At 37.8% G+C, this 20,584-nt stretch overlaps 2 protein-coding genes across 2 annotated transcripts in view; one reads left to right on the forward strand and one right to left on the reverse strand.

The window, feature by feature from the left end:
* The window catches only part of osbpl1a (oxysterol binding protein-like 1A), a 36,629-nt gene extending 32,039 nt beyond the window's left edge, over positions 1-4,590 (reverse strand). Inside the window, exon 1 of the mRNA XM_077533993.1 lies at positions 4,509-4,590. The gene's annotated coding sequence lies outside the window, so the exon portion shown is untranslated. The remainder of the gene's footprint in view (positions 1-4,508) is intronic.
* On the forward strand, positions 104-20,302 carry impact (impact RWD domain protein). Its single transcript, XM_077533996.1, has 12 exons — positions 104-144; positions 228-298; positions 680-808; positions 891-943; positions 1,060-1,122; positions 1,248-1,333; positions 4,534-4,656; positions 4,785-4,879; positions 7,496-7,569; positions 7,848-7,938; positions 14,575-14,709; positions 19,869-20,302. The coding sequence occupies exons 2-12, from the start codon at positions 248-250 to the stop codon at positions 19,926-19,928; spliced, it is 960 nt and encodes a 319-aa protein (XP_077390122.1). The 5' UTR covers positions 104-144; positions 228-247; the 3' UTR covers positions 19,929-20,302.
* Positions 20,303-20,584: the final 282 nt, after the last annotated feature.

Below are 20,584 nucleotides of genomic sequence, written 5' to 3' on the forward strand. Positions count from 1 at the left end.
TTATTGTATTATGTTGTTTTACCTCTTTCCGAATTACAAAAATGTGTTTTTAGACTTTTATTTTGTAGGGTCAAAGCGGAAAAATAAACACAATACGCTAACAGCTGTTTCTTCCCGGAAATGCAAGGCTCGTCGTCTTCACGTGTGAGTCCACGATCACTCGTCATCGTATTTCGTATTTTTTTCAACTTATTAACTCTCTTTGAGTGTTTTTTTTTCCTCACTAGAAACTTGTAGTGATGTTTCGATGGCCGACACGATAAATACAGAAAATGAAGAAGAGGATCTGCAGTCACAGGTAAGTTACCTGTTTAATCCACCTGGCGAGATGTCATTTTTCTTTACTTTTTTTTTTTTTTTTTTTTTTTGAGCGTGCAATGGTTTGATGCAGCCTGCAGAGAGCGCGTAAGTCCATCACTTTTACTGTAAGCATGCCAGCGGAAGTCATGCAAGGTTCTGTGATGGTTCGAGGATCAAGAAACCCACAAAGAAGTTAAATTGCCTCTCTTAAAGTTGTATATACGTTTTTATAATAGGTGCTATGCATAAGAAAAAAACACGGCACGGTTCCCTGATGCAACACTAATGTGCCATTTGTGACAGTTTTGATGTCTTAGTTGCGGAGGATGAGGAGGTAAATATTGTGATGTGATTGATGTGTTATTGTCACTCGATTAAGATGGAGGAGGTGGAGGCTCTGTCGTCCATCTACGGTGACGAATGGTGTGTCATCGACGAGGCGTCCAGAATATTTTGCATCAAAATATCAAACCACATGGAGGAGACCAAGCTGACGGCGTGTTTGCAGGTTCAAATAAATAAATAAACAGACATCTTTTTTTCCCCTGCAATCTGGATAATGATTTTTTTTTCTTCCTCCTTTCCTCCAGATAATTCTCCCTCCTGATTATCCCAGCGCTGCCCCGCCAATCTACCAGATCAAGTCGGTGCATTTGCCTTTCAAATTTAATTCTCGGGCGATCTGACCAATTTATCCGACAACAAGCCACTCGTCGGCCCCACTTCATAACCCTTGTGTTTGTTCTCGGCTTCTTGTAGTGCGGCGTGGCTGCGGGGCTCTGAGAGGGTTAGATTGGCCAACAGCCTGGAAGACCTCTACGTGTGAGTGCCTTTCTCTCATCTCTGGCTTTTGACGAGAGGGCGTTAACAGAAGCCCCCGTGACTGTTCCCTCACACCACCCCCGCCGAGTTGTATCAAATAAGTCACCCTGCTGAATGTTTTGCAGGGAGCATGCAGGGGAGAGCATCCTCTACATGTGGGTGGAAAAAGTCAGGGAATTTCTGCTGGAGAAAGCGCAAGACTCTGAAACAGGTGAGATGGACAGGTTGTTGAAAGGACACAAGATAGTGGAAAAAACGAGAATATTCATCGTGAAGGTGACGTTGCTGACCCACCAGCAATAGGCGAAAAGTCGGTATATAATGAAAAATCATATACTGTCTTAAAAAACCAAACAAAACAAAAAACAACAATCCCAAATCGTTTTATAGCGCATTTCATAAACAATGTAATTCAATATGCTTCACATTCTGTAATTAAAAGCAAAACATTTACACAGTTACAGCAATGCTAAAGTAAATTTAGTAGATTTAAAAGTAAATAAATGAAGAAATGCGTACTATAATTATTAAAAGTGTACGGTGCAAGAATAATATTTTTAAAATATTTGTTTTAAAAATAATTTGACCTTAAACCAAGTTATGGGGAAAGAGCATAATTATTAACCTGGATAGAAAAAAAAATGCACATTATGTTTTGACTCTTTATTCATAGTATTCACTCGTATAATAAAGGATACCAAATAAGGGATAAAAGAAAAAAAAATGCTCTTTATGTTTTGTTTTGTTTTGTTTTTGTATTTTACAGTGGTGGATGTTATTCATGGAATTTTACAGTACCTTTTTTTTTTTTGTACTTGTACATACTAAACTTTTTTTCAGCAATATTGTGATTATGATTTAAAATGTAATTATTTTTTTTCAGGGACCTCTTCACATATACTGTTTTTTTTTAACAAATAAGCAATAAATTAATTTGTATTTCATTTACAATTAAAAAATATATTTATTAGACATAAATGTTTTGGTATTATAGGTTAGGCTTGGAGTAAACTAAAGGCAAGTTAACCATGAAGCAATATGAGACAATTTATGTGCTTCGGTTAAAGTTACATGTAAACATGTGGACTGCGCTTTTTAGGCATTGAACATATCTTGACATTGACAATATATACATAAACACAAAAAAATTGAAATGAAGCAGCTCTGTGATTTGAAAATTGCATTCTACTACATGCGAATATAATATTTTCAAGGATAAAGGCAATATGAGTGCTGAATTTAAGCTACTGTGCTGTTCCTCCTTTAATGTACAAGTTATTCATGCGCTTCTGTCAACCACCTCTGTAGATAATTTTCATACATTTCCAGCAGTTAATGACACAAGGTGGATTCACGGCACCGTCTCAACAGGATACGCAATTCGCACACTCGCCGCGCAGCGCCTGCGAGCCGCCTCGCAATGCAATCTTCGTTCGAACAGTCCCGCGTCACTCTGATGACTCATTTGCATAAAAGATCCTGACAACTAGCGGTGTATTGTGGGGCTTGAATAAGCGGCGGACTCGGCGACAGCGAGCAGCCTCTCTCAGATTCCATCCATACAAAAATAAACATTTTCCTTTTTTTTTTTTTTTTTTTGAACAAAACGTCATGATATAAGCCAGATGATCACAAAAGCCTGGTGACCCGGCGTCCGGCTTTGAGTGACGGCATCACATTTAGATAAATATCTACCTAATGGCGGCCGTTTCCTTGACAGCATCTTTTGAGGTGGACTAGATACCCAAAAGAAAGATTTTGTACACGTGTCATTCTGAATCAGGGTGATTCTGTTATCTGTGGGTCCATCCCGACGGAGTCCATTACCTCGACAGATGCTCCTTTTGAGCAACAACCTCAGGTTGTGATAGGGTATTAATGGTCTGCCGCCATTGTTGTGTGGCAGAGAACGTCCTCTTCTTGGGATTCATGTGGTAATAAATCTAACACGAGATGCCTGATTGATGGCTCATGACGTTGGCGCGCTTGAAGAATCGTCGGGAAGGGTGGAATGAGGTGGGGGGGGGGGGGGGGTGCGTTAGTTGGGTGAGCGCTCTTGAGTTAGTCAATGATAGGTGGCAAATTTGACAAAGACCACATAAAAAGAAAAGACAGGTTCAACTTGGTCATTGATTATTTGATCGTATGTTGACAAAACGCAAAATTAATGCCATCGTTTATGTCAAAAGCTAAAATTGGCCCCCTTCCCAAACAAAGAACCCCCCACCACAGCAACAGTTAATTGGCCGTGTTTGTGTGTGGCAAGATATGACATAAATTCCTTTGTGCCACCCACTCGACTTTAATGTGAAGACAATTAAAAGCGCATCACTGAATAATGTGGTTGCCCCGGGTGACATGCGCCGTCTCACATACACACGCACCCCCACGCATATAGCGGTACACACACACACACACACACACACACCAGGTTTATTTAGTTTTTATTTCATTTTGACTTTTTTATTTATTTTTTTTTTTTTTCAAATTCAGTTTGCTAGTGAGTTAGCCAGAGCGGCTTTGTTTGTTTTTATTCCTTCGAAAATACATTATTTTATTTTTATAGTTTAAGACAGTGCTAGTTATGTTTTTTTTTTTTAATGTACATTCGTACAGGGAAAGATAAAAAAAAAAAAAAGTAGTGACACAAAGTATTAAAAGACAGACAAACAAACATAACGAGATAACTTGATACTGCTTGCAAACGTCAACCAAAAAAAACAAAAAAAAATAAAAAAAAATAAAAGAGGTGAGTCGTGATTGGTTGTCAGCTCAGCCCCACACAATTTCTCCAGAAATTGCACTTAGTCTAGTTACTTATTAACTCATTCACTCCCAGCCATTTTCACATAAGCAATCCCGTTCGCTCCCGGCTGTTTTACTGGATTTTGACTGATTTTGCAAGGCCCACAGAATATTGTGTCCTTTTGCAATAAAAGCATGGAACCTATCAAAAGAAAGATTAAAGTCTCTTCTTTCATCAGGAAAAAAAAAAAAGTATGTTTCTATCTGTTTCCGTTTTGCAGCAATTAGCATTAGAAGAGAGCTAAGTTTCATCAGTTTTCACAGATCTATTTAGAATTGTGAGTAATTGAGCTTTTTTCAACATGGCCCTGGTTGATCTCTCACCTGCTGACCGTTTGTGTAATAACTACCATTTCTGCAACCGTTCTTTGCAGTTGAGAGGCTACATCAAAGCCTTCTGTATGCTCTACCATTAAAAAAAAAACAAAAAAAAACAAAAAAAAAAAACGTCTAAATACGTCTTTGGGACACTTAGAACATAAAAAAATAACATTTATACGTTATTGGGAGCAAATGAGTTTAAGAACGTTTTTGACTTAACTTCCCCTGTTAAACCGCCTTACACCTTTAAAATAATTTACCTGTCTCTTCCGTTCCCAACTTCAGTGGAGCAGTCCAAGAAGGTGACCCTCACCGCAGAGGAGGACGTGGATGGCGAAGATGTGCCGGACTTCACACGTCTCACGCTGAGTGCGGAGGAGGCGCAACAATTTCTGGAACACGCTAACGGTACAAAGAACGCCCGTTCATTAAACGCTCACCTAAAAACACAAGTCAATTCATTGAAACCCGCATTTAAACACAGTGGAACACCGTGAGAAACGCACGTAAACACTTGTTGATGTACCCCGACTTAGATGAAGAGGTGCCCCCGATCAAACATGGCGACTGCATCACAGATCGCCGCAGCACCTTCCAGCCTCACCTGGCCACTGTGGTGACGCCAAGACAGGTGACTAAACAACACACACAGAAACGCAGTTCTACTCATTGGACTTCATTTCACCTGCATCATTGAATGAGAGTCATGGAAACGTACTGGAAGGATTAAGAAGTTATCGGAATAAGCGGCTTTAAAGTTCATCAACATGAGGGAAGTGAATACAAAGTGACATCTTCATTTTCGGCTCACGTCTTATGCAAATGCATTTTGTTAAATGGAGCCTGGTTAATACGGAGATTACTGAAAAATTCACACAGGAGAGTCATTTAAGGAGATCCGGAATTTATTCAACACAAGACAAGTTCAAGTTTCCATTAAGGATTCGGGTTTCAAATTAGGATCTCAAGCTAGTTTTAGAGTTTCTAAACGAGGTCCAGGGTTTCAATCTAGGATTTGTCCCCAATCAGGGTTTTAAATTAGAATTAAGGCTTCAAATTAGGTTTTTAACCAAAGCTTAAGATAGCTTCAAAATTAAGTTTCAAGTCAGTTAGGTTATTTTAGTTAGTTTAAATAAGAAAAGTAAATAAAACTAAATAATACTACTACTACTACTACTACTAATAATAATAATAATTATAAAGTTTCAATTTTAATGTTTTTTTTTTTTTTTTTTTTAAATGTTTTAAGTGTCCCAAAGACGTATGTATGTTTTTTTTTTTTGTCTTGTTTTTTTGTTTTTTGTGCTAGAGCAGGGGTGTCCAAACGACGGCCCGGGGGCCATTTGCGGCCCGCCGTCCATTTTTTAGTGGCCCACGACATATGCTAAAAATGGCATTTGACTCAGTTCAAATAAAATAAAAACAAAAATGTTTGGAGATATTCAAAGTAAGAAGGGAGGGTGCACAGGTGCTATTAAAGGTTATTTTAGTTCACGAAAACTAATGAAAAAATTAAAATTCTGTTTCAAAGTTAAAAGTTTCAAAGTAGGGTATTAAACAAGCTTGAAATTAGCTAGTTCCCATGTCCCGGGATTGCGCAATTCCCTTTACCACAAGTGTGTGTTTTGCACCAGTGTGCCTCATTGTTTGTCAAAGTGAGAGGAAAGAAAAAAAAATAAATACAAATGTTGTCATCATAATGTATGATTAACATAATCCATCTGAAAGCTTTTCTCATAAGTGCCACTCAGTGACAATAAAAACAAATAGTCCGTTTTTGTAGCTGCTGCCAGTTTGTCTAAAAGCCACAAAAATCATTTGCTCCGCCAGCTCCCATTTTGCCGACTGCTCCGTGTGACGTTTTAGTGCTCTTAGTGGTTTCTAATGCACACAGGCTGTGTCTGCTTTCTCGGGAGGGTAAATGGACTTTGGAGTGTCATATCTTTTTCTGTGTAATCATTTGTTAATTATCAAGAGGCTGTGTGCAAAGTGTACGGTTCACTACAAGTATAAATACACATTATTCAGAGTCATTCAGTCGCTGATGGACGCCATGATTGGGAATTGAGGCCCTTGTGTCAGTGACATTTCCAGTCTTGGTTTCAAATTAGGGTTTCAAGCCAGTGTAAGGGGTTCAAACAAGGGTTAGAGATTTAAATGAAGGTTTTATGTATGGTTCAGGTTTGAAATTAGAGTTACAAACAAAGGTTAGTGATTCAAAATAAGGTTTGAAACAAGGTTTCAAATAAGTGCTAAGGATGAAAATTAAGGTATCAAGCCTGGGTTAGAACTTTTCAAACAAGGGTTAGAGTTTCAAACGAGTGTTTTGAGTCAGAGTTTGGGTTTCAAATTCAGCCCTGAAACAAAGGTTAGGGATTAAAATTGGGGTTTGGTTTGGGTTTTAATGTGTGGTTTCAAATTTGGCTTTCAAGTCTGGTTAAAGTTCCATTTTTTTATTTTTTTTGTTTTTTATTTTTTTAAAGTTACTTATTCAAATTGGGGTTTGAAGTTTTGGTTAGTGTTTCAAGCCCGGGTTAGGTTTTTCAAACACGGGATAGAGATTCAAATTATGGTTTCGAGCCAGAGTTAGTCTTTCAAATTAGGCCTTCAAACAAAGGGCAGTGATTCAATTTAGGGTTTGGTTAGGGTTTCAGTGTATGGTTTTCTAATGAGGCTTTTTTGAGTCAGGTTAAGGTTCCAAGTATAGAGCTTAAAAACATTAGGGTTTTAAGCCTTGGTTAGGGTTTCAAAGTTTGGCTTCAAATTAGGTTTAGAGATTGATATTAAGGTTTTCCAGCAAGATTTTGAACATCAATTAAGGTTTCAAATTAGCATTTAAAACAATTGTTGCAACGTAAAATTAGGATTCAAAACTATGTTTGGGTTTCAAACAAAGGCCAGGGTTTCAAATTACGGTTTCAAGCCCGAAGTTGGGCTTTCAAATTAGGCTGGCAAATTACAGTTTCAAATTAGGGTTTCAAAAAACATGTGTTGCCTGTTATATATAAATGTTTTTTGCTTCCAAAGTTACTTGAAGGTTACAGTGTTTACGTTTTTGTATCTTGTAAACGTGTCAAGACCCCCTGAAACAAACCTCTCCCTCTCCTCCTTAAATTGCCATCAGGACCACAAAGCTTCTTGTTTTTCCCTTTGGCCCGTGCGTGCGTGACACAATTTCAGAACGGCGTTTTTATTTTTGAGCGCGGCTCGCCCGTCGCTGATGCTTGTTTGTTCCGGCGCGCGGCAGGTCAAAGCCGTGCTGGAGCGGCTGTACGACAACAAGAAGATCGCCAGCGCCACTCACAACATCTACGCGTACAGGTCGGTGACACTCGCATTCCTTTTCCTTTTCCTCCAAATGCCGCGCAAATTAAAGGTCAAAAAACAAGTGGCTTGTCTTGTGTTTGCTACATGTGTGTGCGTGTTGCCTTTTTGTGTGTTTTCTTCCATTTTTTTTTTAGCATGCTCTAATGAGGTGGAGCAGCTGAAGCACTGCCTGGCTGACCGGGGAGGAGTTGCTGACATTTAAAGCAGACTTCACTGGCGGTGGTGACAAGTTGACAAATAATTTTTAGACTTTGTGTGTGTGCGTGTGCTAGGATTTACTGTGAGGACAAGAACAGCTTCCTGCAGGACTGCGAGGACGACGGCGAGACAGCAGCAGGTGGCAGGTTGCTCCATTTGCTGCAGGTGAGCGTTCCATTCATTCATTACGTGCTGGAAACGCAGGGGTGAAAATTTAGTGGAGACTACTTTTTTTTTTTTTTTTACTACATTAACTCTTTTACAGCCACACGTTATCAAAGAAAAACTTTGATATGACAGAGGCTTTGATCATTGATGAAAATAGATACAATGCTTCCATCTGCTGGCCATAGTTTAGAGTGTTTTAGATTCCACAACCCATTGACCAGGCAGCGCTGCACTTTAGACGTTGCACTGTGAATAAAAATTTTAAAAATTGTTGACGTTGTTTAACGTTTATGGCAATTTACGTCGTGATTTTACTGATCGTTATGAAACGTTTTTGGTGGTCAAAGAGTTAACCTTAACATTCTGAGGACCCACCAGTGGTTTAAAGGGGAAAAAAAATAAATAAATACAGGGGTCAACTTTCCAAGGATCTCATCATAATCCTAACAGCAATTAGTTTTCACGGAAAAATTTGCAATGGTACAATAAAAAAATAAATGAATAAGAAAAAAAATTCAAAAAATATATTTTCATGGACCGTCAAAACAACAAAAAGAAAGTAAAAAAACAATCGATTAATCATACAACTTACTATTATGCTGAATATAATTGTTGGAAGTCGGGCTGAGTATCAATTCTAAGTTCCTCAATTGATTCGATTTCAATTCACAATAATTCTTTTTTCCCCCATTCAACTCACTTCATTTCAATCGGATATCGATTAATTATGGAACATAAATCACTCAAGTCTTTTACTGCTGAACGTTATCCAAAAAGACAACCCCAAGAGTGCCAGGCAATTGTGAGCATTTTCAGTCATCTTTCAAGGAAAAAAAAGAACCTACCTTATTTCGTTCTTTAGTAATCACCATTTGAAAATAGGTCATTTTAGTGACACCATGATATAATCTAAAAAAAATATGGAGAAAACAAGCTTTTTGTGAAAAGATACATTATTTGGGAGGGAAGCTAGCTAACTACAATGCTAGATATGAGTCGGACATTTAAAAAAAAAAAAAAAAAGAGCTCAAAATAAATTAAGCATGACAAAATAACACCATTTAAACACAAAACATACTTACCCATGGCAGAAGAGCCATTGAAGAAGTCCCAGAAATAATGTCCAAAAAGCATTTCGATGTGACGGCAGGCAAGTGTATATATTGTGTACAAATAGGACTCTATATACACGGTTATTACGCGTGAACTCAACTCTCCAGCGTGAACCGCCGTGATTTTGTGGTCTCGCGGGTGGATATTTCTGGAAAAAAAAAAAAAGTAGTTGACGTCAATTCACGTTGATGGCAGTACTCGTTGGGATTTCTGTACACGTTAACGTTAACGGCAGGAAAAGAGTTAAATGTTAAGGACATGATAAAAACGCCACAAACTCAATAATTGTAAATACTGTATTCAGGTTTTGAATTGTCTTAATGTGCAATAAGTCAGGTCTTTCAATAATGTAAGAACATACTTTAAAATTCATGTGAACAATACATTTCAAGAAAACAGTTAAGATACAAAAAAAAAATTCTATTTTCTTAATTTATGGAAAAGAAGATATTAAAATAATCAAATCATGGTTTTATGAATCGATATCGGGCTCGAAAAGGAAAATCAATTTGATATTGATTATTCGATTTAAAAAAATAAAAAAATAAATTTAAACCCAGCCCTAGTTGGAAGTAGAAGCAAGGAATCAATGATATAGTGATAAAGCCATATTGATTTTCAGTTGATTTTGTCTCTTGATTTTTATTTTTAAATCTAATAGACTCATAGAAGAAAGATAGAAGCAAAGTTTTGGCTGCGAAACAGATGAACACAGTACAATTTGCCAGCTGCATCAGAAAGAAAATGTTTTACTCCTAATTGTGTCTGTTCCAAGCTCACAACTTGTTCATTTCCACAGTCTGCCGAACCTTTTAAAATGTGATAGTTAATGAGGAAGAAGCTCTCCGCGGCGCAGCCTCCCACGACCCGCTGCTTTGCTCGCTCTCCGCACTAATTTGCTGACCTTTAACAAAAAGTGTGGCGCATTCTACATATGGATATTCTATCTGTAATGCACTAGGAATCCATCAGGAGCTCACATGAGCTTAGATTTTTTTGGGGTGAAATTCAGCCCCGAAAGGCTGTTTCACTTATAGGTAAGTAGGAGCATGATATTTGCTAGAAGATCCACAAAAAAAAAGGTCTCAAAGTCTGCCATTTTGTATTGAAGTGGCTAGTTTTGGTTTATTTTTATTTCTATTTGGCGTAATCTATTTTTTAATTATGCCATTCTTTAAATACAGAGCAGGAACACTCGGGGCACACCACGCTGCCGTTATTTTATCTTGGTTATTATGGTAATACTTAGAGAGAAAAACATTTTTTAGGTGTTAACTTGGTGTGAAAACAAATATTTTTTTGTGTACAATACATTGGTGTGTTTTTTTTTTAAGGTTCACTGCCATTGACGTGTATACCCGTCAATTACAATTTTCCTGCTCCACTGTAAATTTCAAGCTTGATAACAACTTTAGTTACACACAACCACCAGTAGATGGCAGTGATGCACTATTTTAGACATGACAGTTTGTGAGTCCACTCGGAGAAAGGACTCCATTTTGTTAAACGTAATTTTGTTCTACTGTTGATTTAAAACGAACCGGAAAGGCTGATTCTTTTTTTTTTTTCTGATGAAAGGAGAAAGCCTTTTTTTTTACTTTTTTTTTAGATTTGTTATGTATATAATCATTGAACATGTGGGTCTTGAAATAGTCAAAATGATTAAAAATGGCTGGCAGTGAAATTAATATTTTTTTTGGGGTGCTGGAACAAATTAATGTCGTTTTGATTCATTTCAATGGGGAAGAGTGTTTTGATATTGGAGTAATTGTACTTAGGTATTCGGTCACACAATGATGAAACTCCTAAGTCAAGTTAGCACAGACAACTTGCAGCATTTCCATATTGTGTAACGTGACAGTCTGTTCCCCAACAGAGTTCTTATTAATCTTCTCATTTCTCATATCAAGGAGACACTTGCTGTTGTTGTTTTGTTTGGGCTGCTGTTGTCAGATGGCATCGTGATTCACAATCCCACGCACACACCAGTAATTGTCAAGTCATTTTGTGACTCTGCGACACAGAAGGCGAGCGCGGAACTCATTATGAAGACGCGATAGTTTGAAACGATTAGAAAGTTTCCTTCGCCGGGCTCGTTAGGCGAAGTTGCCGAGTCGCGCCGGGTGAGCGTTGTTCATTTGCGGTCCGAGGATTAAACGGATGTCCAATCACTCTTTTGATTCTTGACGCTGGAGCGAGTTGACCTCCACGTGACGCAAGTGACAGGAGATGTCGTTTGACGACTCCTTTGGTCAAAGTGGGCCATCGGCGGCGGCACTTTCATTTCATTTTCTTGTTGATACCCGGAAAGTGTTGCATTTAATCTATTATGCATTATAATTAAAGGGATACTTCACTTATTTATCCCATTATAGCAATAAAAAGTTAATATTTTGTCGTTGAATCAGTGGGTGCTGGTGTCTGTGGATCTCACTCTGCTTTATCTATCCTTCCCTCCTTCCTCTCTTTAGTTTTTCCTCTGGTCTCTTGAGATCTCCTGAATTTGTTGGAATTTAGGAGGTTTCTGGGGTTGGCGTAAGACTGATTTTGTAACTGTGGATGGCAGGAGGTGTTTAGTCGGTGCTGGATTTCACTTTGATTTATCTTTCTTTTCTTTGACCTTTCCTCTGGTCTCCTGACCTTCTGAACTTAAGGTGAATGGTAATGGGATTTTTATCAGGTTTTAGGTGAATTAATGAGTATAAATCTACACGTATTTACACGCACGCGTACATGCATGCACACAAACGCACACATACGCACAAAATATACATAAAAAAAAGAAACAAGCAATTTCTAATAAACAGTTGTGCCTTAAACTACACAATCATGTTTTACGGCTAATCATCTTTAACTATGCCAACCAGAAATGTTTCCAGATTTCAAGGAGTTAAATTTCTAATTGTCACGTTGTCCAGATACTTTTGAGCCTCTGGAAATGGAGCTACTCTGTATCCAGTGGCATAAATTCTGCAACTAAATTGCTAATTTCCCACCAGGTGGTCTTTTGTGCGAGCTAACCACTGAGGAATGACATCCAGCAAAGCGAATTTAGCTCCGGAAATGAGCAAATGAAAAAGAAAATATGTTAGAAAAGTTCTAACAGAGCCAATTGAACATCCATTCCTACCAATAACCTTTAAATTGAATTCTTTGGAGTTCCTCGCCCGCATTGTTCCACGCATTTGCCTTCAAATTGTTCGCAAAAAGCACGAGCCACCTGATGGATGTCAAAACTTCCACACATGAGCGAAAACCTGCGCACGCGCTCCATTCTTATCTCAAAGTGACACTTTCCATCTTTCCGTCCGCCTCGGCGAGGGAACGCGCGCGCTCGTTCATCTTCTCCTTGTGACACTCGCAGCGCGCGCAGAGCAATTTACATCAAGTGCTTCGGCATTAATCTGTTCTGCTCTCATCTCGCTGCTCTCCAAGCAAGCCTTTCTTCCCGTTTGCTCATTCTTGATTGGTGCTTTTCCGCCACTGAGCATCCAAGTGCACCATGATGAATAAAAGAAGTTGCTGATTAATAATTTGGGTGGCCAGATGTGCAGTCCTCCCCCCCACAACCGAAAGATTGGACTCTTTGTGTGAGTTGAGCATTTTTAAAAGAGAGGATGTCCTGATTAGCGATTTACTGGGACTTTGAAGAGAGGATTAGAATTTAATCCGTCTTCAGCGGAGCTTGTTATGCGAGGGGGGGGGATTGTGCATCTTCATTGCTGATGCCGATGCAATATGCGTCTCGATATTTGGCCAACCATACAATACGTGGAAAGCTACTCTGTTGCGATACACTCCATTTGCAATGGCATACATGTGACATCATTTGATACAACTTTCAAGAGGCTTCAAGTTCTGCTTGCTGTTTGCTGCCATTCTCAGTTGAAGTTTAGTATCAAACGTGGACACATGACACAACAATACTCACAGGAGTATATTCTTTATCCTCTGTGAGGAATGACTAATATTACTACCGCTTACTGTGGAGCTGCAATATCTGTTGAACCGAAGCAAAAATAGATTTATATGTGTTTAAATTACTGTCTAATTTTATGAAGTACAATATAGAGTGCTGTTTTTTTTATTATTAAAAAAAAAATTCTATTTTGGGGGCTAAAACATTAAAATTTCAACGAGGAATTATGATTTAAGAAATGATTTTTTTTCTTTTTGCGTCGTCTCACAACTAATTCAACTTGTATCATAAGGCCCCACTGTATACTGTTAAAAAAAAAAAAATGCAATAAGATAGACCCCAAGACAACGCATCACTAATGGACGCAGTACTAAGATTCACCTATGAGTGGCAGCATGGTACCACAGGGCATAAATTCTGCCGTTAATGGTTACGTTTATCATGTCTTCTCCTTTATACAATAATTTGTTTTTTTTTAAGGCAAGAAGGTGGCAGTGTACAGGAAAACTAGTAAAAGATAAATACACACCTTATTGTCTTTAAAAAAATTTATAAAGCTTGGCAGAAAATACAAAGAAGAAGAAAGAGTAGTTGTAGAAGAAGAAATGGAAGAAACGCTAGGGCCTAGCTACCAGTTAGTCTAGCTCGGCTAACTGTTAGTCTAGCTAGGCTAACTGGCAGCTTGTCATTGAGTTATTTTTTTGTTTGTTTTACACACAAACTAGAAACACAACACAACCAGTTTCTCCTTTATTTGTGTGTCCATTTCAGGTCATATTGAAAATAACTTTGTGGATCACCAAGGCAAATATTGAACAGATTTAACAATTACGGTTGTTCGCTCCCAGGGTTTTCAGAGCAGATCTGGGACTGGGAAGAAAAATCACTCAGCCCATACCACATGATAATCCCTTCGGATAATCTTTTTCGGGTCATCCGATAATCAAGTCTTTAGTGATTTGGGGAAAATGGAAATTGTCGGTATCAGTGTACAGTAGTCTGCTTTAGGCACCAATGTGGAATGGGGTTTGAAGACGACCCACAACTTTGCTAGCTTCAACATAATTCTTAACTTTTTTTTTTTTTTTTACGCATGCATCATGATTCAATCTAAAATTAGATCTGGGATGAAGTTTTTCCATATCGAGCTATCGCATCGCAGACATATTGATGTGTATCAGTCCCCCCTGTCTCCACGCTTCTCTACTGCATGGTGTGATTAACTTTTTTTTTTTCCATTTCAAGTGAAAGTCTAGTCAAAAATGTTCTCTGCAATAAGATGTGGTATGTAGCCACACTAGTCTAAGCACAGCTGTTTTTGATTAATATTGTTTTCTGTAAGGATTAAGCAGATGAATCTCAGAAAAGTGGTGAGCCGTGACGTTATGAAAATGAACCGGCTTGTGACATCACAATACAGAAAAGTTTACAACAGCTAACTCATTGACCCATTTTGGGAAATAGGGATGTAACAAAACCTTTACTTGATGCAGTAGGTGGGCAAACACTCCTGACACCCAAGTGTTGGCACATTCATTCTATATTTACAATAAAAAGAAATCCGAGTTTCCATAATATCTCCACTTTGTGTCCCCCTATAGATTCTGGACGTACGCAACGTGCTGGTGGTCGTGTCCCGGTGGTATGGAGGCATTCTGCTGGGCCCTGATCGCTTCAAGCACATCAACAACTGCGCTCGAAGCATCCTAGTGCAAGAGGGATACACCGCCTCATCGGTGAGACACTTCTCTGTTCTTTTTATTATTATTTTTTATTGAAGTGTCGGCTGCAAATAAAAACGTTAACACCTTCTAAAAGCTATTGAATATCATTTCATGAGGCATTACACTGATTACCCTTGTGGAAAATGAATACAACTCCCTACATGAAGGTGTCTTGATTTAGCAATAATAATGCATGCAAAAAACAATGTAGCTTTAATGTACACAATTCCTCAACTGAGTATTGTTACTGATGACACAAAATCACACATTTTGTGGCATTAGAGATTGTTAAGGTGCAAAGTTTGGGCTGGGGTGTCAAATTAAAGTTTCAAGGTAGGGCCAAACTTTTGAAGTACGGTTTAAAACATGGGTTGGCCACACTCTAAAAACTGTTGGGAAAATGACCCAATTTGGGTCAAAAAGGGACCGATCTGCTACTTGGGTCAATTTGACCCAACTTTGTGGGTGGTTTTGTTTGAACTAATTCATTTTTTGGTGTTGCTTTGAATAATAATTTTCGGAGGGTTGTTTTAAACAAAATGACCCAACTTTCTGGTTCATTTTGTACAAAATAATCTTTTATTTTTTTTTATTTTTATTATTATTTTTTAAACCAAAATAACCTAAGTTTCTACAAACTAACTGAATGTTTTGGTGTTGCTTTGAACAAAATCCATTTTTTGGGATCATTGTGAAGAATATAACCCAATTTTGGGGGCTGTTTTGAACAAAATAACCTAATTTTTGGAAATTGAAAGAGTTGGGTCAACGTGATCCAAGTAGTCATAATAGATTTTTATTTATTTATTTATTTATTTATTTTACCCAAATTGGGTTAATTTTGACGCAACTGTTTTCAGAGTGTATGGTTTGGTTAGGGCTTGAAGCCTAAATTAAGTTTACATATTAGGGTTTCAAGCCTGGTTTATGTTTTGAGATAATGCCTGGCTTTATTATTATTATTATTATTATTATTATTATTATTAGATTAGGTTATCATACCTGTAGGGTTTTTAGAGTTTCAAGCCCATTTTCAGATTTTAAAACAGGGTGAGTGGTTAAGAGTTTTAAATTAAGTTGCCTGCCTGTGCTAGGGTTTCAATTAAAGATTTAGGTTTCAAGACAAATTAGGATTTCAAATAATGGTTTCAAAATAGGGTTAAGGGTTGTAAATTAGGGTTTTTAATCCAGCGTTTTGAGCCAGGGTTTCAAACCAGAGTCAGGATTTCAAGCCGGGGTTAGCGTTGTAAAATTGGGTTTCAAGCCAGGGTTTGAGAGGCTTTCAACATCAGGTGTTAAACTTCCACACAGGCGCTGTCCTGAGGCTCTGATATGACTTCTAAAGCCATCAAAATGCCAGCAAACATTAGTGAGTGCCGCCGTGTCACGTTGACACAGTAATAGCATCATGCGGCGACCGCAAAAAGGCCTCCGAAGGCCGACTGAGTGTCGGGTTCAAGGACCCGGTGAGGCGGCTGCGTGACAACTGGCGCTACCCCGCTGAGCGAGGGCGACCATTAGCGGACGGGTACGGCTTTCTCATAGAAGACCTCGGACTTGCAGCTGCTGAAAAGGAACCGCCAACTTTCAAGAAAATCTCCACCGGTCGCTGTTCCTCTGAGATATGCATTTGGATGGAAAATGTTTATGTTAACTTAATGCACCCATTTAGGGGCAGTCTGGAGCCCTGCTACAGGTTAGACGGCATTAATAAGGTGACTTGACTTGCCCAGGTCAGATGCCTTAAGTCTTATTTGAGACTAGAAGGTCAAAACTTACACATGCATACTTGATACCATCCGTGGCTTTTCCGTCTGTCACTTCAGGAAGCGCCTTCACATTCGGACACCATTTTGAAGCAGCTGCTTTTCGAGATCAAACGCTTCCTCCCCATAGTCGGCCGCCCGTCCGCTTTGAAGTCATTTTTATGTTCCGCAATTTTCTTTCATTGATACCACCATGGAGCTTTTGAGCTGGAACGTCACACGTAGATTAAAGGTAGTCACCAAAAAAGGACCTGAAAAACATGTCAGCTTACTGTTAAAAAAGGACAAAAAAAAAAATCAGATGCTTGATTTCAGCTCTAATGGCCAGCTGAACGTCAAACTGTGCACAGAAACAGGTGCATGGCACTACCTGCTAATGGTCTTGGAACCAATTTGAAGCATGAATATTACACTAGTCTTGTCTGTTGCGTGAATAACAAGCTAGAAGATAAAATGAAATTTCACCTCGGGTGGGCTCCAGTTGGAATTCTGTACAGACAAATGTGAGCCATTTAAATCAGAACATTTGGGGTTTTGACTTTTTTTTTTCTCTCTATTCTCGCTCTCTCTCTCTTCAATTTGTTTTTTTTTCAAAAAGTCATATATTTTTACAAGTGTGTTAATTATGTGTTATGATGGCTTGTTTCCCAGAAGATAAGTTTTGTTTTCTCCTTTAACTGACTTCTTTTCTCTCAATATTGTAATTTTTCGCAAAAATAAGATTTTATTCTCATCTTATATTATTCTGACTTTATTATGATACGTTTCTCCCAAAAAGTCTGATATTATTTTATTTATTTCGGCCCAATAATCTAAATTTTCTGTCTTTAAAAATAATTTTTTCTCTTAAATTGGACCACATTCTATTACTATATTTTTTGTGATCTAAAAAATAAAAAATAAAAACTTTTTTCTCCTCATGAAAAAATAAAAAGTTTCAAAAATATTTATATTTTATGCAAATAATATTTTTCTTGTTTTTTTTTTCTCTTAAAAAAAATAATAAAATAAAATGGGGGGAAATGCATTGTATTACCGCTACTATTTTTTTTTTCATGGAAAACATTTCCCAGAAAAAACAAAACAAATTCTAAACTTGTATTAGGATGACTTTTTGTCTTGCTATTATGACTCATCCGTACCAAAAATAAAATAAAATAAAAAAAATAAATCAAAAATCATAATAGGGCTTTTTTCCTTGTAATATTTCCTAATATCCTGATACCTATTTCTAAAAATACTGGACTTTATTCTTGCATTCATTGACTGATTCTTATTTTGCACATTTTTCTCTCAAATTATTAATTTATTGGATTTTATTCACCTAATCTTGTGATTTTTTATTTTTTTTTTTGCACAGTCCAACTTTTAAAATTGAGTCCCCCCCCCCCCCCCCACATTTTTCATTTTTTAATTAAATCTACAAGCCATTTTTTTTCTTGGAATTTTCTGTGGAATTTTTCCAAGGGGAAAGAAAAAATATGTAATTTAATTCTTATTTCGTAGCAAATGATATTTAAAATATGGATAAACGTTTATGTGGATTAGAACTCCGCATGTTTACACTAAGGTCACCTTGTCAAACAAACCTCTTCAATTTTGTATTTGGAAAGCAATCACAGGCCCAATCTACACTTCTAATTGCATCCTGATTCCCCACTCTGCAAAACGCCGCCGTGGCGCCGGGAACCCGTGCGCTTATAGTGTCGTGAGATAAATAGGTCACAGTCCTCATGGACTGGCGCTCCAGGTAACGTCTGCGCCGAGGACAAATTTCCTCAGGCGTAGCCAGATAGCCGATCGGCGAGCATCTGCCTCGATTATCCAAGTATTTACTCGTATGCCGTGAGCCGGCCCGAGGCTCCCGAGCGGAGGTAATCGATACAAATTAATCACGGTGCTGTTGTTTTTAGCACGCCGGTAACAATATCAGCCGTGTGGCCCATTTAAGTGTCCCGATTAATGTGATTAATTAGATTTACTCTGCAATGATGAGCCACGTTGGCCTTGCGGGAAAAATACGGTCTGACCAGGGCGCATTAATCTGAGCTTAGCTGCCTATTTAGTTAAAGAGGAATTAAAATAACACACTAATGTGCAAGATTTATTATTTATGATTGGCGCAATTGTGATTTATGCCTATTAGTCTCACTCCTGTGTTTACTAGGGACGTGACAATATCCAAACATCACAATACGATATCACGATATGAAGGTCACGATACGATAATTATCACAATATTGTGGGGGTGTTGGCGATATTTAAAAAAGATCACAATATTGTAAAAAAAATAAAAAAAATAAAATAAAAAAAGCGCTCATATACTTAAAAAAAAAAAAAAAGCACAATATTGTGCTTTTGTACATAACAGCAATGCATATAAACCACCTACAATATCTAATAACAATATTGAGGCACTTACTTGGTAATGCAAGCACACATTGATTGCTTCACAAGCAAATTAGGTTCCCCTTCATCTGACATTTAGCATAGATTTTAAACATAGAAGGCCAAAACATCCCTAATGAAAATTAAATTGCGCTAATAAACTAGCCACTAGAGGGTGCTAGAACTGCACAAATGGAAATCAACCTGACTTTTTGAACAGATGTGTTCCTTTTAAATATTGTGAACATGACGATGACGATATTGTGGCAGTTTTAATATCACGATATTGCCCTTATCGTGACATCCCTAGTGTTTACTGCTAAGAATTAGCTAACCGGTATCGAAGGAAAATCGCTAAAAAGAAAAATAGTGCATGCTATTTTGTTCCAATGTAGCAACGAGATTGTGCGTTCAAGGTTCTAATCAGCTCCAAAGGTGGCGAATCGATTAGCGGGTGCATTGGGTTGAGCAATAAAGAATTGTTCTGCCAGTGGAGGGCGCCGATTCATATTTTCTTTTGTTGCCATTGTAAGGCATGTTGAACAAATCACGAAAGAAGCCGAAAAGATACCCCCACTCACTTTCCATTTTTCTTTTTAAAGCCCTTAAAAGACTCAATTTGTCAATCAATTCTCAAACCTGTGCAACGAGAAGCGTATTGATTTCAACGGCTGTCTGATAAAAGATGGAAGATACGGCTGCGGGCGAAGGTGAAATGAGCTGGCTTCTCGTAAGCTTTGTGAGATTCCCTCGGATTATTTCTCCTCTGTCTGATGGCTGATATTTTCCATCCAGCTGGGGTCAAAGTTCACGGTGGTACACAGGCCATGAGAGGCTTTTGTACAAAATTTATCAAGGAGTGCTGTGTTTGATGCATTTATGGGCATACGTTGAAGAAGCAAAGCTGCTCTGAAGCGCTACTCCAAAAAAGAAGAAAAAAAAAAAGCCAAGTGGAACACTAATGTAGCATAATCATAAGACCCTAATACAATTTCTTTTTGTTTTGCTTTTTCACAGAATGATGTCACCAAATCAGCGGGGAAGGCAAAGCGGCTAAAAAGCAAGAAGACAAAATGATTATACCGAGAAAGACTTTTAACTCATTGACTGCCATTGACGGAAAAAGACGTCAAATAATGCATTTTTGCTGGGCTGGCAGTGAATGTGTTAAACACAATGTGCCAATATATTTTGTGATTATATTGCAGCATCCTTTTTTCCTTTTTTCTTTTTTTAAGGCAAATTTTGCTTAAAAATCCGTCAATTTTGGTTACATCTCATCTGAACTCATTGACTGCCATTCACGGAAAAAGACGTCAAATAATGCATTTTTGCTGGGCTGGCAGTGAATGTGTTAATCAGGTTCAGTTTTTCCGGCCTTTGTTGTTTTACTCTGAGAAAATGTCAAATTGAAAGCATATTAATAAGCATTAAAAGCCTTCCGCATTTCACTTTCAGCATTTTCATTTGAACACACAATTTGGGTTTATGACTATTGCAGTTATAGAGAAGTGTGAAGGTCACATGAAAAACTGGGGAAGAGGGAAAAAGGTTAAATAATAATTACGTTATATTTGCAAATTGGTTTTTACAAATAGTCTATTCAAATGGAAATCATTTTCACACCATCATCAACTATCAGTGCATAATTTAATCCCTTCAAACAAACCTCCCAATAATATATTTTTTTTTCAAAAAATAAAATAAAAAATAAAAAAATAAAAAAGAAACGC

The sequence above is a fragment of the Festucalex cinctus genome, chromosome 10, assembly GCF_051991245.1.
Source record: "Festucalex cinctus isolate MCC-2025b chromosome 10, RoL_Fcin_1.0, whole genome shotgun sequence".
NCBI classification, from domain to species: Eukaryota; Metazoa; Chordata; class Actinopteri; order Syngnathiformes; family Syngnathidae; genus Festucalex; species Festucalex cinctus.

Bases quoted from the DNA above. Each gene is read 5' to 3' on its own strand.
- impact (XM_077533996.1), top strand. From the start codon at position 248: ATGGCCGACACGATAAATACAGAAAATGAAGAAGAGGATCTGCAGTCA. The intron at 944-1,059 runs GTCGGTGCATTT...GGCTTCTTGTAG, and splicing joins CCGCCAATCTACCAGATCAA to TGCGGCGTGGCTGCGGGGCT. The intron at 7,570-7,847 runs GTCGGTGACACT...TGCGTGTGCTAG, and splicing joins CACAACATCTACGCGTACAG to GATTTACTGTGAGGACAAGA.